The sequence below is a fragment of the Epinephelus moara genome, chromosome 20, assembly GCF_006386435.1.
Source record: "Epinephelus moara isolate mb chromosome 20, YSFRI_EMoa_1.0, whole genome shotgun sequence".
Lineage (NCBI taxonomy): Eukaryota > Metazoa > Chordata > Actinopteri > Perciformes > Serranidae > Epinephelus > Epinephelus moara.
The window spans coordinates 36,291,132-36,307,570 of NC_065525.1; the positions used below are offsets into that span (position 1 = coordinate 36,291,132).

Genomic DNA, 16,439 nt, shown 5'->3' on the forward strand with positions numbered 1-16,439 from the left:
TTTTTTGTTTGATATCTTTTCGAAAATGTTTGAGATGCTTGCCAATAGTTTTTCATTGGAAAAAATAAATATCTCTTCATTTAAAGGGTCAAAACTGTTTTGGTTTTGTTCATAGTATTGATGTCATGGTCTTAGGTATATATATATATATATATATATATACTGTATATGTGTGTGTGTTATCAGTTATCAGTTATCGGTATCGGCCTTTAGGAGCTGAAAGTTATCGGTATCGGTTTAAAAGAAAAGTTATCGTGCATCCCTAAGTTCAAGGTCAAGCGTCACGCATTCATTTGGCCATGTCACTGAGCTAGTTTGCCGTTTCTGTTAAGTAGCTGTGCGTTAGTCACTCACCCTACAGTCGGAAATTCACTGTTCTTCAAAATAAAGTCTGTTTTTTACAAACTTAACACTTTTGTGAGTCACTTGCAGTCAACTTAGGATGGACCCACAACCCACCAGTTGGAAACCACTGACCTAAGAGGTCACAGTAGGTGTTTTTGTACAGTACAGTTGACTAATATCATCGCACATGAATAAAACTGGGCTTATTGAATCCACAGGAGTCTCAGCTTTCAGGTCATACCCAATTAATGCTATTCCAAGACCATTTAGAGGCTGCAGTATGCAGAAATATTCACATACAATAAGCGACAATAACACATGCAAAAAACTGCATGTTTTGCCCAAAACTGCATGGGACAAGCATAGAGTGAGCATGTCACTAAAGTGGAGACTCGTGGGTACCCACAGGACCCATTTTCATTTAGGTATCTTGAGGTGGGAGGCCAAGGGACCTCTGTGAAAATGTCAATACGGGATTTCCCTTGCCAAAATTCAGCCTAACTTTGGAGCATTATTTAGCTAGCTAGCATTACATGGTTGGTACTACTGGATTTCTTAGGTCTTTTAGTTTCATATGATGATCAGATGATGATCTTCACTCTAGCTTCAAAGCTCTCAGAGGGTCAACACATCTAATTTTTTGTCATTAAACATATTTCCAAAACAGCTACTCACATTAAATTGACGCCAGACTTTGGTTTTAACTAAATAAAACTACACAGATAGAAGAAATCATAACATTTCAGCCCACAAAAACAATGTGCAATAAAGCGAAATGACACAGGAAAATGTATTGAACACGCTAACTGAAATTTATTTGATACTTGGAGAAGCATTTGTTTGCAATGCAAGCCTCAAGACATTTCCTGTATGAAGAAACTCATCTCTCACAGTGTTCAGGAGGGATTTGGACCCATTCTTCCACCGAGGCCTGCTTGTGAATCTGGAGCAGAAATTTTGTTTTCAAACTTACACAATCCTCAGTTACCAAACGCTTACTAAGTGTTGTTAACAGAAAAGTTTGAACAATAAATATCTTGTCTTTGTGTTGTATTCAAACGAGTATATATTGAAAAAGATTTGAAAATAGGAGTTTTACTTGCAAATTCAAATAAGTCTTATAGCCTACAAACTGTTGGCTGTTGTGCTGTGACAATTACCCAGATAGTGATCAATAATGCAACATTTCTTTACTCAAGTTAAAGATTTTGCAAGATTGTTGTGTTTCCCTCCTACACATTCTCCAGTAAGACTTTGCATTTCCTCAGAAAGAGAGAATGACACAGAGAGAGTGCAGCTTCAACAACAGCACAACGCTTCAGGCATTGTAGCATCTTATTGAATCCGGGCCACTTCAGCGTTGCTTGTAGGCACTTTAAACTACACAGTCTTGAACTTCAAGCTCCTAGCTGGAATAAACGATTTTGTCTGTGCTGCAGAGTAAAATGCCAGTTTCTTTTCCGAGCAATGAAGAATTCGATTACTCTGGCTGATGCTCACACATCAGTGCTGATCGTCTTGCAAAAGGGTTTTTCCAAACTTCCCATTTTACATCATGCTCTTATCCAGACTGACTCATAATCAAGAAGACAGATGTTTTTGTCTTCAGGACAGACAGCTGCTGATGAACACACACCGTCAACCAGTATGGAAATGTAACCCTGACACAGTCTTTACAGCTTTTAAAAGATAAATTAACTCTTTTTATTTCAGTCACAGTAACACAAACACATGCCAGAATTGAGCAGCAATTTGTTTTGCATATTTGCACCCATAAAGGTCGATTATGGTCAGTCAAATTTTGTTTGCAAATAGTTATGGGCTCGCTCTGAGTGAAGACAGATGAGGTGATCCAGAGCAACATCCCATGAAAACATTTTGACTAAGAAATCACAGCTTCAGAGATACAGTATCATCTGCTTCCATTAAGTTGTCACTTTTGCCTTTCTTGCACTTCCTCAAATCATAAAAGCAGAAGTAAATCCACCCTAAAGTGGCAGTTTGGATCTTAACTTTGTTTATCAGTATTAAATGGGGAAAATTTCTCTTAAAAAGTATGAACAAAGTGATGTTCTCAGGTGACATTTTCTCCACCTGCCTTTTAAAGGGGGTGACAAATGTGACTTTCTTGGCAATGAGCGATTAATAACATGCTAACTATTCGCTAAAATGATGCCAGACCTATGGCTGTACTTGGTACTGGACAAAAATAACACAATGTAGCAGCCATAGGTCTACCAACATTCATTTTCTCTATGAAATATGTCCCAAATGATTTTATATTTGCATGAGAACTGATTTTATGACATATTATTCTACTGTAACCCTGCGGTCCACCCCTAGCATGTCTATAATATAGCTATACTCACTATTACAATCATTTTTAATGGTCAAATTGTGAGAACTGACAAGATTGCATTTCAATAAATCTGTATTTTACACAACTTTACGTGCCAAATAGGTTGATTGATTGATTGTCGTACCACCTCTGTACTTCTGCTTTCTGGCAAGAGGTCAGACTCAATCTCTTTTCTTTTAGCACTTAAATACCTTGGCCCCCACAACACCAGCCCTCCCTTACCCTAAATATCCTTCCCTGCAGTTTGACATATAGTCAGCTGAGTTTGGATCCACTCACAGAAGCTCTGCCTTCATGTCTTCAAACAAACTGTGGATCTGTGGGTTCATTTTTTGACATTTTAAGAAGCGTTAACTCCTTTTGGATGTGCTGTCTAGTTCTAAATAACACCGATGCTCAGACATAAAGCTACTTTGGTTGTAAAAGTTGCACCAAATGTTTGTTCAGTCCACAGAGTTATCATTTATTGGCAATAAAGAGGCAGTAGAAAGTCATTCATTGCCATGAGATCTGTTTGTGTGTCATTAGTGATGTATTAATGCCTCTGCTGTCAGTACACTGGGTTTAAAGGGGAGATAATACGTGTTTGCGGTAATAGATTAAGTTTAAAAACAGCAATAACACTGCCTGTGTGTAATGTTATTGTTCAGTAGCTTTAAAAGGCCTTGCTTGCTGAGTGCAACCCTCACTGCGGTCTGCCTCCATAACAAGCTAACTAGAGTCGACATAAGACCGTTAGCTAGCAAGGTTAACGTTACCGAGCAGAATAAATTAGCTTTACCGGGATTAGCGTTAAGAGAAATTGTTTAATGTCGCATGTAAGAGGTAAGGTTTAGTGTTCGCCACTCGGCTGCAGGGCCACAGACAGCAAAAAGGGGCCCAACCGAGGCTGCTTACCCTCTCTGTATTTCCTGCGCAGTTTTCTGTGGACGTTTTTGACGACCCCTGACAGCTTCTCCTGCTCCCTCTTACACGGCGCTTCCTCCGGGATCGGCACGGAGAACAGCTCTGTGTGGTTTTCCGTCTCCCCGGTCTCGACATTGTCCCTGAGGTCCATAGCACCGCTCCGCCGATGCTGCCCTCGCCAGTTGCTTCCCCCTTCTCCCAGCTGCAAACCGACCGGCGAACCGGTGCACCGGCCAACAAGACGCGACCCGATTGGTTGACTTTGACAGACATGGTTCGGAACTGACAGTCCGGCGGCCAATCACAGGCCTGGAAGCGGACCCGAGCCTGCGTGTGTGCCAGGGAGCGTTCATGTGCAGCTGGTAAATCCCACGACTCCCAACACCTCATGACATGACACAAAATAATTTGTATTTGTCTGTTAAATATGTTTTCATAAATAATTTTAAAATGTATTTACAAACTGTTTCCTCCCCTTTGTCCTGTTAAAACTGTAATAAAGTTTAACAGATTCAATCTATTCGTGTAAGTGTATTTATTTATTTTATTTCTTATGCTCTCACATCACTTTTTACTTAATTAATTTTATTTTTCTATTTTATATACTAATATATATCTAAAACTGTGATGCATACTACATATTACATGTTTTTGTATTTTTTTTCTCTTTTAATTTGTAATCTACACTTGTATTTTAACCTATATTAATATTTATTGCACAATTAGCACATCAGCGTAAATGCATTTTAATACACATATTGTTTATTATGTGACAAATGAAACCTTTGAATCCTTGGATATATATTTTGTCACACTGTAAACTATACTAAATATACTTAACTGTTTTTAAAGGCGGCACAAGTACACTGTAAACTACATATGTTATCAGTCAGGTCATTAACTGTACTTAAAAATAGTTTCATCCAAAAATATGCTCATTTAAATGTTCATTACAACCTACAATAACTTGGCACAGATATGGCTAAACAACAACTAACTGCTTCAGCAAGTAAGATAATCTGATTAGGCCCTGAAATAGAGAATGGAGCCTGCACAATAGATTTGGGAGAGTAAGTTGGACATGAGCATGGTTTTGTCCTGTTCAGGAGGTTAGTGAGAGAAGAGGCACTTGGACAGCCTATATTTTTGCGGTTTGTGTGATGTGCAGATTATCAGGAGCACTGGATAGTAGATAAGACTGTTAGACATCTCAGAACTATTCATGAGCATCACTTCTTGGATTAAAAAATGGGCTAAGAAATTAAATACCTGAACTAAAGAGATTAAAACAAGCTACTGTTTTCAAAACAGCTGGTAAGATTCTAGAATGCTTACGAAATTGTTATGAACACTGTGTAACACTGTTGTTTACGGGAACGTTCAAAGCTTCCCTTGTGTATGGGTCCCGCATACAAGGGAAGCTTTGTACCAAATGCATTTAATAAAATGAAAAAACAGCAGTAAAACAACTTTATGATGGGATTTACTATAAAAGTTGTATCGACTTCTGCATCGCTGCCATGATGTTGAAGATTTGATGATGCTGGTGATGTGTTTATTTTTTTGTTGAGAAAAACACAAAATTCTCTCCCTGGTGGAACAATAAAATCAAATAAATATAAACATTGTGCATTCAGCTTAAAAAAAATGTTTTAAACCCATAAAGTGTTCGTAGAACTTTGTATGGTTAAAATTTTGCATTTCATTCCTGTGCATCAAATTTGACTTGTAATAACTGTGTAGGCCTATATAGTGCCATCCAATGGTTCCAGTGTTATTTATCTTGTGTGGACGCCATATTTCCTATGACTTCCACTATACAGTACGTCCTTTTCATTTGTTTTAGTTCGCTGTTAATATGCCTACACATTTAAGTCTACATTTCTTAAAAACAAACAGATTGGAAGAGCTGAGTTTGAAGGACTTCAGCAATGAAAACACAATATAATCATCTGAATCACCAGTTATTTTACAGTTTCAGTACTGCTTTTGTCCTGATTTTATGTTCTATGTAGTGTGAATTCAAGACAGTTGTAGCTCTGTCTAAAGCTTTGTTATCCAGACTGTGTGTGTAAATCATTTTAAATCCCTTGCCTTAACATAACTACTCCTGTCTTCCAGAAATAACACACAGCACATGATGGTTAACTGTGTTGTTTTCTTAGCTGCAGATACACTGGCTTGTTGTGCTGTGATACTGTCATGGGTGGGTGGTATGTAATTATTACACCAAAAACACATATTAACGTTAGTGGGTATTTATAGAGTAAGTATCTTATTTAAAGGCTCTGGTAGTAAACAGGATGTTTGAAACAAAAAAAATGAGAAAGGCCTATTAAATCGTTTTCGAATTTTCTCTCATTTTGAAGTTATTTCGTGCTGCAGATCACAAATAATTTAGTTCTCATGTTAATATAATTAGCACTACTGCTTCTTGGAACTCCCTGATTGAAATGTTGATCCACATCCTCATATCACATTTGATTTATTACTACACTCCAGTAATAAAAGTCCTAGAAAGAGGACAGACAAGCATCTGCTAGGAACTGAAGACACTTGGCTGGCTGCAGTAGCTATTAAACACTGTGGTCGTTATCAGAATATGTAGTTCAACAGGTGAAAGGGTCAGCCAATGTGGTTTGATGATACACGGCCAACATGAGCTCCACCTGCACAGCTAATAAAAATTAGCGTGGGCACCAATTTTCACTTCAGGTCAAATGACTGCTGGATGATTTCAGTGAAGTGACAGAGGAATGTTGTTACTGTATGACAGATCTGATACTCCTCTGTAAATCACGGTCTTATTTAGAACCTCTAAAAGACAGAAAGACGAGGCTGGATTGAACAGCAGAATTCAACTCACAGATTACCAGTTTATTAAAAAAGGATACTTGTAATAAACTCCTGTCCCTGAAGGCTGTGATTGGAATTTGATCCACAAGGAATTTGTGGTCAGTAATTCTTTCACAGATAGCTTACACTCTTCTATAGCCTATGTCTCACTTGTCAAAAATGTTGTTGTGTTTCTTTTGGTGGCTAAAAATGTTCGTGTTCATTTGGCAAAAGAGAGTGGTAATCCTCCCAGTGGACTGCCCCTGAAATCCCCTGGCGGGTATATTACTGCAGCTGTGTTCTGCTCAAAACACGGCTAAAAGCCAAAGTTCAGATAAGGAGCAGGAAGTACATGCTATAACCACAAGTGACTTGATTCAGCTCCCAAGACATATAGGCACTGAAAGTTGTTAGAAGAGTGCTGCCTATTTAGATTTACTGTTGTGGACTAAAGTTAGAATTGCACGTAGATTTGGCTCAATGCTTGTCCTCTAGTTGGAACAACTTCTCTTGGACAGAAGTATGTCATAAGATAAGAAAGGGAAGGAATAATCCTTAAAACTATCTTCTACTCTGTTACGAGAGCTGTTTGTTCATTTGTAAATATTGATTTTCAGACTACACTTTGTGAACCCTGGCCTCTAACTGTATGAAAGTACAGGTTAATACCTCTGATGGTCAGCTTCAAGCCAAACATATTTCACTACTGATAAGTGCTGATAACAAGACACCTGATTTGATCAGAATGCAGTGCAAGATTTAAAAAAAAAACATTTCAACACACCAGGAACACAAACAAGAATCCAAACTGTCGAGTCATTGCCGGTTTCTGCGTTCTTGTCGAGTTTCAGGGTACGACCGCAGATCTCTGACACAACATACCCCTGATGGCATTCATATTTTCTATTGAAAAACACTGATTATGGGTTAGATTATCTGTTACTAACCTGACTAACCTGCATACTCCCAGAAAATAAAATGTATTTTAAGTTCATTCACTTTGCTGTTTATTTGTAAGCGGGTACATTTAAGTGTAGCCCAGCTTATTACAGAAAAATGCAATGTATACTTCTATGGGATGGATTACCATGAACTTTGGTGCAGAATGATTTGTCTCTACGACTATCGGATGAATTCCCACCATAAATCGGAACAGATGAAGATGCATTGTAATAACTTCTCACCTAGCTACATTATCTAGACAAAACTTTAATTTTTTCAATACTTTTGGTGGCAACGTACTCAGCTTTATGTTGTGCCAAGTGTTACTTCAAATATGCGTGACTACGATGGTAAATCTGCCAAATATTACACCTTCTAAACCAGAGGTTCTCACACGTTTTAAGATAGTGTTCAGCCAAGTACCAGCACAAATTACCCAGCAAGCAGTAGCCGTGATTTAAACGTATTGGCTATATTTAGCTCCGATTTAGTCTAGCTACACGTAACCCAAATCTAGCCGATTTAATTTTGAAATTGATTAAATGTAATTTTCGCCATTGCAGATGGCATGCAACATGATATTCAATCACGTATGGAGAGTCGACAGTAATTAAAATATGTTTATCTCCATTTTTTGGACATGGTCTCTACATAGCCGTATAATTGATGACGTCTACACTTTGGCTATGGTTAGACGTCTACCAAATTTTCACTGACAGCCCAAATTCAGCCGTGATTTAGCCTAGACGTTAGGTCTTCATGTGGACGGCTATTAGACGTTTTTTAAACCAAAAAATGCTTGCTGGGTAGTTTTGGTAGAAAAAAAGCCTATTTAAAGAGGTGCAATACAGCACAGCACCATCACTGTCTGATTTACTAAACAGCATTGTAACTGCAAAACACTTAAATGGGACATTGCAAATGTTCTAAATCAATAAATTCCTGGCAAACTATTTTTTTAACACCATGCAATAACACAGAGACGGCAGTGTTGTTGCATTGAACTGCATCTGTTTGATAAGTTGCACTTACAATTTACTGATATGATTATGCATGACTGATTAAAGAAAACTCACGTACCCCAAAGTACTCTGAGAGGTACCCCGCCCCCATTTGAGAAACACTGTTCTAAATAAAACAAAGTTTAGCTCAAAACACCACTTCAAAGCTAACCGTATGGCTGTAGGTTACAGTCTTGTTGGTGGTTATTAAGTTGCATAAATTTAAGCTGCAGAGACCGGGGATGCAGATTAGCTGTATAGCTAACTCTGGCTCAACAGTTGTGTTGTGTAAAGCCCATGTTAAAACTAAACTAAACTAAATCTATTCTGTTATTCCCTTAGCTGGCCACTATTGTTAGTCTTCTATTAGTGTTGTTAACACTGATAGTAATATAGAGCCACTGGACACATTGAATTATTTGTCTACAGTACAATTTATTCATTCAAGGCTTATGAAAACTACATGTACCCTACAGAAACACAATGATTTATAGTTGGCATCCAAACACACAGCACACTGAGAACCTTGAGAAAGCATTAACGCTCTGCAGAACTAATCAGTGTGAGCAATGGTCCACAGCCTGTTGTCTGAGTCAAAACTAAGTTGTATGTACAGAAAAGAATAAAGATTGTTTCAAACTCCTGACAACAGAGAGTTACTCCCATAGGGAATATACAGCATTTATTCTAATGTGTGTCATATATCCTTTAAATCAATGCCCATTATCATTCGCTGTTCTATGTATGTGTCTTCCTCGTATATTTAGACCATTACTAATTGTGAAGATCTTGTTCAAATAACTAGTACAAAGCAAAAGTAGAGTTTTAAATCTACTGAACGCTTGTGTCAGCACTTGGCTTACACACTCATGAACCAAGCAAATTGTTAGAAAACTGTTGGCACTGTACGTTCCTGCAAACCAAGGATGCATTACATTTCTATGTCATTATGTGAAGGATACGTTAAAACTTTTTTGTTTCAACAACGCTGTGGTTAACATGTAGTTAGGTTTAGGCAAAAAACCCACTTAGTTATGGTTAGGGAAAAGATCATGTTTCCGATTTAGATACCTGGCTTTGGGGGCACGATCCAAAAAAACAAAACAAAAAATGCAGCGATGTCTTGGTAAAAAACAACCATTTTTTGTGGCACTATCTCCAGTGGAAAAACAGCATGGGGCACTAAGAAACACCCATGTTTGGGGCCTAAAACGCTGACAGAAAAACAGGCACAAGTTGCTAATAACCGCCCATGTTTGAGGGCTAAAAAGCTGCTGGAAAAACAGCCCATGGGTCACAAAAAAACACCCAGGTTTGGGGGCTAAAAAGCAACTGGAAAAAAAGTCACAGGGTCACTAAAAAACACCCATGTTTGAGGGCGAAAAAGGTGCTAGAAAAACAGCCACTATTTGCTAAAACCCACCCACGTTTGAGGGCAAAAAAGGCAATAGCAAAAAAACGCCACTGGTTGCTAAAAACACCCACGTTTGGGGCTAAAAACCTGCCGGAAAAAAGCCACGGGTCACAAAAAAACACCCATGTTTGAGGGCCAAAAAGACGCGAGAAATACAGCCACTGGTTGCTAAAAACCACCCACGTTTGAGGAATTAAAAGCCCCTGGAAGAAAAGCCAAGGGTCACTAAGAACCACCCACCTTTGAGCGCTAAAAATCTGCTAAAAAAACCATAGCATGAGTTACTAAAAAAACAATTGTGTTTGTTTTTTGCTGGTCGCGAACAGTGGTCTACAGCTTGGCAGGCATTTGCCAAGGTGCCATGCCATCCAACATACTCTTTACCTCCCGATGAAGTCAACTCATACACTACATCACTTTAGAAATGTTGATATGATGCCTATAAAATGTACAAATGTAATCTTGATTTGCAGAAACGCAGTAGCAGTTTAATTCAACTTATTCTGCTGTTTTTGTTGTCCTGGCTGCCTGTCTCCCTGACAATAGAGCCAAACCACTGATACCAAGTAGAGCCCGAAACAGGCAAGAAAATCATACCGGTGGGCCACCACAAAAAATACAACTAACAAGGTGGCATATAACAATGTTTTTGAGATATTGCTGCAGGAAAAAGTCTCTCTCCACCATGCAACATTTCTATTGATGCTCTCCTGTTCACCTGAATCTGCAGCTGTTAGTTGGATTTCTGCTATCTCCATGTCCTCATGACTGTCCAAAAGGCAGCTGAAGTGTTGCTCTTCATCCAGAGACTCGCTGATGGGTGGCATGGGTGTGGACAGTGGTTTGCCTCTGCTTATGGAGGGCCTTTTGGCCACATTAAAACCTCTATCCTTGTTTCTGTCTTTCTGGGCCTGAGCCCCAGCGTGAACGGCCCTCAGACAGTGCATGTACAACTCCACCTCATCGTCTGAGTCAGACTCTGCCGAAGAGCTGTCATGGCTTTCTTGGTCACTTTCAGGTTCACCTGTAAAAATCCATGAACCTCCCTCTGCAGCGGCGGAGTCATTCTCATTTCCCTCAGCTCTTGATAGGTCATGTGTGACATTCTCGAAATCTTCCTCATTGTAAAGATGCATTTCAGTTGGGATGTGTCCATTTTGCCCTACACCTGTATTTTCTTTGTCAATGACTCTCTTGTCCTGCACATTGTTCAGTGGAGCAGATGAACCATCCTCAATTTTGTTTTGTGTAATGTCTGACCTCTCCTCAAAACACCCCTCTTCATTTTCCCCATCCTCTATTGTCATGCTCTCTGAGTCTACATCAGCAAGACTTTCCTCATTGTAATCAGGATTCTCCTCTTCTCTGTTTTCCTCCCTTGTTTTTAACTGATCCTCCCATTCCACATTTGCGTCATAGTCATCGTTCAAGTTTATTTCCATTTCTTCCTCCTCCTCTATCTCCTCTTCATCTTGGACATTTAACCTTTGGGTATTGATCTCTGGTGTCACTGCAAAGTGTTTTTCTTCCTCTAACTGTGTCTCCTCTTGTTCCTGTCTTTTTTCTTCTTCAGTCTCCTCAGATGGCTCTTCCTCTCCAGCTGTCTTTGTGGTCTGAACATATTCCAATTCTTTCTCAACTTCTTCCCTGTCTTTTTCAGACATAATCTCGGAAATATCATTGTCTGCAGTCCTCTGCTTGTCCTCTGAAACATCTGCATCTTCAGCCTTGTTCTCAGTCTCTCTTTCCTTCTCTGTTTTCTCTGTTGTATCTCTATTTTCTGATGCTGTCTCTATCCCTGCATCCTCCAACTCTATCCCTGGGTCGTCCAATTGTCCTTGGTCTTTCTCCACAGTTTTTACACTTACAGCCTCGCTTTCTGCTTCATCTGTTAATATGTTTTTCTCCTCTTCTTCAACCATCATTTCCCAGTTTACCTCAGTTGTGTCTGCCAAACAAAAATCCTTTGAGAGAGCGGCCTCCATTTCATGATTCTCTTTTTCTTTAACGTCTTCGTCCTTGAGCTCGATGAACACGTCGCCATGGATGTGATTACTTATCGTTGCTTTTGTCGTTGACTCAGCTACCTCACCAGTTACCTTAGTTTCAGCTGAGTGTTTTGCTTCACCTTTATATGAGTCGTTTGCCACTTTATATCCTTCTTCCATATCATTAGTTTCAAGAGATATCTGAGGTGTGGTGACATTCTTTTCCTCCACAATTTCAAAACAAGAAACGTAGCTATTCTCAGTTTCTTCTGCGGCTGAATTATTGATGTGCTCAGGATTCAAATCATGTAAAGCTGCTAATAGTTTATCCTCCTCTGAAAGGTCATTGCTTGTTGGTAATGCTACTGTTTCGCCAACGCCATTGCCTTTGTCTGACTCATGTACACACTTGAAGTCATTTGCTCCACTTCGGCTGGTCTGTTGATCTGTCTTGTCACTAACACACTCTGACCCACTCTGAGAGGGCTGAAGTGGCATAAGTGAGGTTTCTACACTGGGCATGTCATCACTCTCTGCAAGTGTTTCATCGAGATTAGTTTGTCTGCATGAGTGCTCTGGCAGTTGGAGGTCATGGGTTAGATTGTTTTCCTGTGCCTCTCCCTGGAGATGTAAACTCTCATCAGGTATTTGTAGATTTAACAAATCTGTATTTAAAATGTGTACAGCATGTGGATGTACTGTGTCTTCTGAAATAGTATTTGGAACCTCAGATGTATCTGTGCGACTCTGGTCTGAAAGTATGATATCAACTGGATCCTGCACAGTTTCTGCATGGTCCAGGATGTCATTTGCTGTCACACTCAAACTTGTTTCTTCTTCTTCTTCCTTGGGAGGACTATTTGGAGTGGCATCTAAGAATTCTTGGTTTGATTCCTGAGTCGTTATCGCATTTCTGTGAACTTCCTCATCGTTGCCTCTCGCATCTCTTGGAAAAGGGCAGCTAGTCTGTCTTCTTTCAGTGTAAAGGTAACTTTGAGTTAAGTCTGCAACATTCAGTCCTGGATTTCCCCAATCACTGACGTTTTGACTTTCACTTCCCACTCTGCCAAACACCTGATGATACAACGGAGCCACCACAGTTCCAAATTTGAAGCTGTTGGTCTGACTTACAAGGCTGCTCACTTCAGTTGGTTTTGCTGCAGCGTTGCTTTCCTCAGCTTTTGACATGTTGATCTTTTCTGCAGGAGCAGGCTCATCATTTGAGGGGTTGTGTGGGATATCCGTGGCACTCTCACCTCCTGTTAATGTGGCAGAGTCAGCCAAATTGACGCTCTCAAATTTCGCTGTCTCACTGTTAGATGTATAGTCGTGTGCTGGTGATGTATCATCAAGGAGAGGTGCGCTGCGTGTTTCCACAGATTCAGAACATTCTGATTTGCTGCTTCCCTCGGTAAATGATCTCACATTTGAGTGTTTTTCTTCTGGGGTTTCTTCTTGAGCTGCCTGTTTAGCTTCTGGAGGTGATTCATCTCTTTCAGTGTCATCCACCCCTCCATCTCTCTGAGAAAAGTAGTCCCTCACCCGAGCAGTCCGTGCAGCCTTTCTACGACTTCTTCGACTGCAGTTATGTCTGCTTTCGACCTGTCCGTCAACAACAGGGATAGATTAATTTCAGTTTGCACACAGAGCGGTTATGCTGTTTTAAGAAATGGAGTAGGGTGACACTTAAAGGTACACATCACACAGTAACATGCTCGCAATAAATAAAATCCTTGACTGCATTTTTGATTAAATACAAACAGATAAACGATTGAAATAGTGTTAAAACAGTATGCGTGACAAAATATGAGACACTGAGGAAGTGCAAACTGCATGCACAGAGTGTCCTTTAGGTGCATGGGTACATTATGTCTCTCTGGTGCTACTCAGGTCCCAGTCATGTGATATTCTCTCAGAAAGTTCTCCAGGGGTCATGTTAAGTTTTCTTTTTCTCCTGGACCTCATATACACACTGTGGTGTCTCTAAACTCTCTTTCATAGACGATAATGCATCAGTGTTGTCAAACCAATTTTGAAAATAAGAGATTGTTTAAACAGTCACAGAGTTTGCAGTATCTAGTGAGAAGCAGTTCAGATTTCCCAACAATTTGATGGTTTCCAGTTACTTAACGTGCAAATACACTTGACGTTGCAAGCACAAAGTCATTGAATTGGCATTTAAAGTCTGGATATTTGGCTAGGAAGTCTAAAGGCAAAGCATCAAATGTCTTAATAAACCAGACTGTTGTGTCTCGTTTTATACGTGCCAAAAAAATAATATTTATTTCTTTTTACTCACCAGTAATTTCTGTCTATCCTCCTCTGATGTTCCTGACTGATCATCTGAGATTTGCTTGACTTTGATAGTGCCTGCTACCCCTCCCTGTTTCAAAACAGCTGGGAAAAAAGAGCCATTTTACTCTCATATTGAGGCTGCATTATTTCTTTTAATTCCACAATTATTTTCCCCAAAATAAAATATTCACCTGTTGAAATGTTTTCTTGATTTGAAGCTTCCATTGCTGTAGGGTATTCCACAGTGGAAGTGCTCTGACTGTGAATTAATAAAATTGGGATCAATCACACTTTCATGCAACTATTAATAATCAACACACCACAAGAGGTGACAATGTTGAGATACATTAATCATTTTTAATAAAAAAGTATTTAAAATCATTTTGCTGGTGGCATTTGTCAGTGTAAGATGTGATAATCCATACTGGATTTTAAAAAACTTTTAAAACAGCCTGTATTGGTTGCACAATCCCAGTCCATCATATTATTAACTCAGCAGTAATATAGAGGATCTTTCCACCAGTTATGTGAAATGATTTCTCACAAACCTAAAGAAAGCACAGACCTCACATAATCCACACCTAAATAAACCTGATTAGCTAGTTGTCATTTGCTGTTTATAAAACCAAGGCTTTCATAAAGGTAACATCTTTCATACAATAATTACAACAATTTCTAGTTTTGATCAAGCTACTAATGAACAGTAGCCAATATTCTAAAATTATATGGCAGAAATTGGCCAGTGCGCTCTTTCAGCTTCAGCATGATGGACATTTCTCCTGACCATGTATGATTGTCACCATTAAATATACTGCACTGTGTCTACAAACATCATCAAACGCTTAAAATCCTCACCTGACAATCTTCAGGCAACTTTTTTTGTTCACATTCTCCTTCTGTGGTTTCAATTTCTTCTCTTTCATTCTCTGGTGACAAAACAGCACGTAGTTCCTGCCGTTATTGTTGGCCCAGAATGTCCCCTGTGGAGTCTCATACCGCAGACAAAAGTCAACTCTGGCCCCCTGCTCCCCGAACGGAGGCACTAAGGTGAGCTTAAATGAAAAAAGGTCCATCAGAGTGTAACTGGAACCAGGCATGTACTCTGCCAAGAGGTCAAAGTGGCTGGACCAGGTGTCCAAAGTGGCTCGGACGTATACCGACTTAGTGAAGGAGATGTTGAGGACACGGATCACTCCTTTCAGTATTGTGGTCCCTGGGATTAACTCGATAGTCTCCAACTCCACTTTCTGCTCCTGCACTTTGACGAACAGCTCCGCCGTAGGCAACGGAAGGGAGAAAGTGAGAGGAGACAGGAAGTACTCCTCTGCAACTTTACCTATAACTTCAGAAGGGTCACATACTGGCAGCTTGGGTAAATCCCAAGTTTCAAACTTCTTCACTTGCACCAAACTGAGGCCTTTGGCGTCTGCAAAGGACACTCTCCTGGAGCCCGTCAGAGGCGGCTCCGGCTCGAAATCCTCGTCACTTGTAGAGCTCTTTCTCCGGGGGAGAGGGGAAGATTTGGGCCTGATGCCGATCACCACCTCACACTCGTCATCGTCCACGTCCAAGGAGCTGAGGCCTGGCACCCCTAAGAAGTTACAGGCCTCAGAAGCTTTCGGTTGTCCCACAAACTCCATGGGGCTCTCTGTGGGAGAGTTAGCGGGAAGTGAACTGCAGTGCTTCTGCTGCTGGCAACTGACATTCAACATGCTCCGACTTCACAGATGGAGTCAAGTTACAGATGACATTGTTGCAAGGGCCAACACTATAAATAGGCCAGAAGGGACTTAAACTATGTACAGTAGTCTAAGCTCAGGAGGAGAAAATATCATCCTCTTTCCTCTGAGAGGCAGAGTTTGTGTGATATAATCTACAATATAGACTGATAACTTCTTCTTACTACAAAACTGTTTTCACATCTTAGAGTTGTGGACATTGTTCTTAAGTAACTGTATTTATTGCTCCCCAGAGTGTTGTAATGCTATTTGTATAACAAGCATGAGATTTACCATGGCAGCTATGGGTTGCTTTTGGCCCACAGTGGGTCACATGAGGTCCAAAACAGAACATATGTACTTCACATAGTGTTCAGGCCTCCGAAATAATTCCCACTGACCAGTCGCTGACTCTCTGATGGTGCAACTGTGAACTCCTGATAATATGTAAGAAACAACCATTCCACAGACGCTCATTCTTTTATCTGCTTATCCCATATCGAGATTTATCTGTGGATACCAGAACTACAAAGTTTACAGTTATGCATTGTGTTTGTACTACTTCCTGTGTTTATCTCGCAGCTGTGACAAAGTGGCATGTCCAACCCGAGCCACGAGCAAAACGGTTAATCCTTA

The 16,439-nt window shown here is 40.0% G+C and overlaps 2 protein-coding genes across 2 annotated transcripts in view; both read right to left on the reverse strand.

Annotated features, from left to right (window-relative positions):
• bmt2 (base methyltransferase of 25S rRNA 2 homolog) overlaps nucleotides 1-3,916 on the reverse strand; it is a 12,588-nt gene extending 8,672 nt beyond the window's left edge. The window contains 2 exon segments of the mRNA XM_050073895.1: nucleotides 3,602-3,802; nucleotides 3,805-3,916. Of these exon segments, the coding sequence (XP_049929852.1) occupies nucleotides 3,602-3,802; nucleotides 3,805-3,883 (280 nt within the window). The 5' untranslated portion in view covers nucleotides 3,884-3,916.
• A 4,754-nt stretch (nucleotides 3,917-8,670) lies between these two features.
• ppp1r3ab (protein phosphatase 1, regulatory subunit 3Ab) lies at nucleotides 8,671-15,875 on the reverse strand. Its single transcript, XM_050074285.1, has 4 exons — nucleotides 14,941-15,875; nucleotides 14,277-14,344; nucleotides 14,090-14,187; nucleotides 8,671-13,392 (listed from the first exon to the last, which is right to left on the reverse strand). Exons 1-4 carry the CDS (start codon nucleotides 15,795-15,797, stop codon nucleotides 10,291-10,293), a joined length of 4,125 nt encoding a protein of 1,374 aa, XP_049930242.1. The 5' UTR covers nucleotides 15,798-15,875; the 3' UTR covers nucleotides 8,671-10,290.
• Nucleotides 15,876-16,439: the final 564 nt, after the last annotated feature.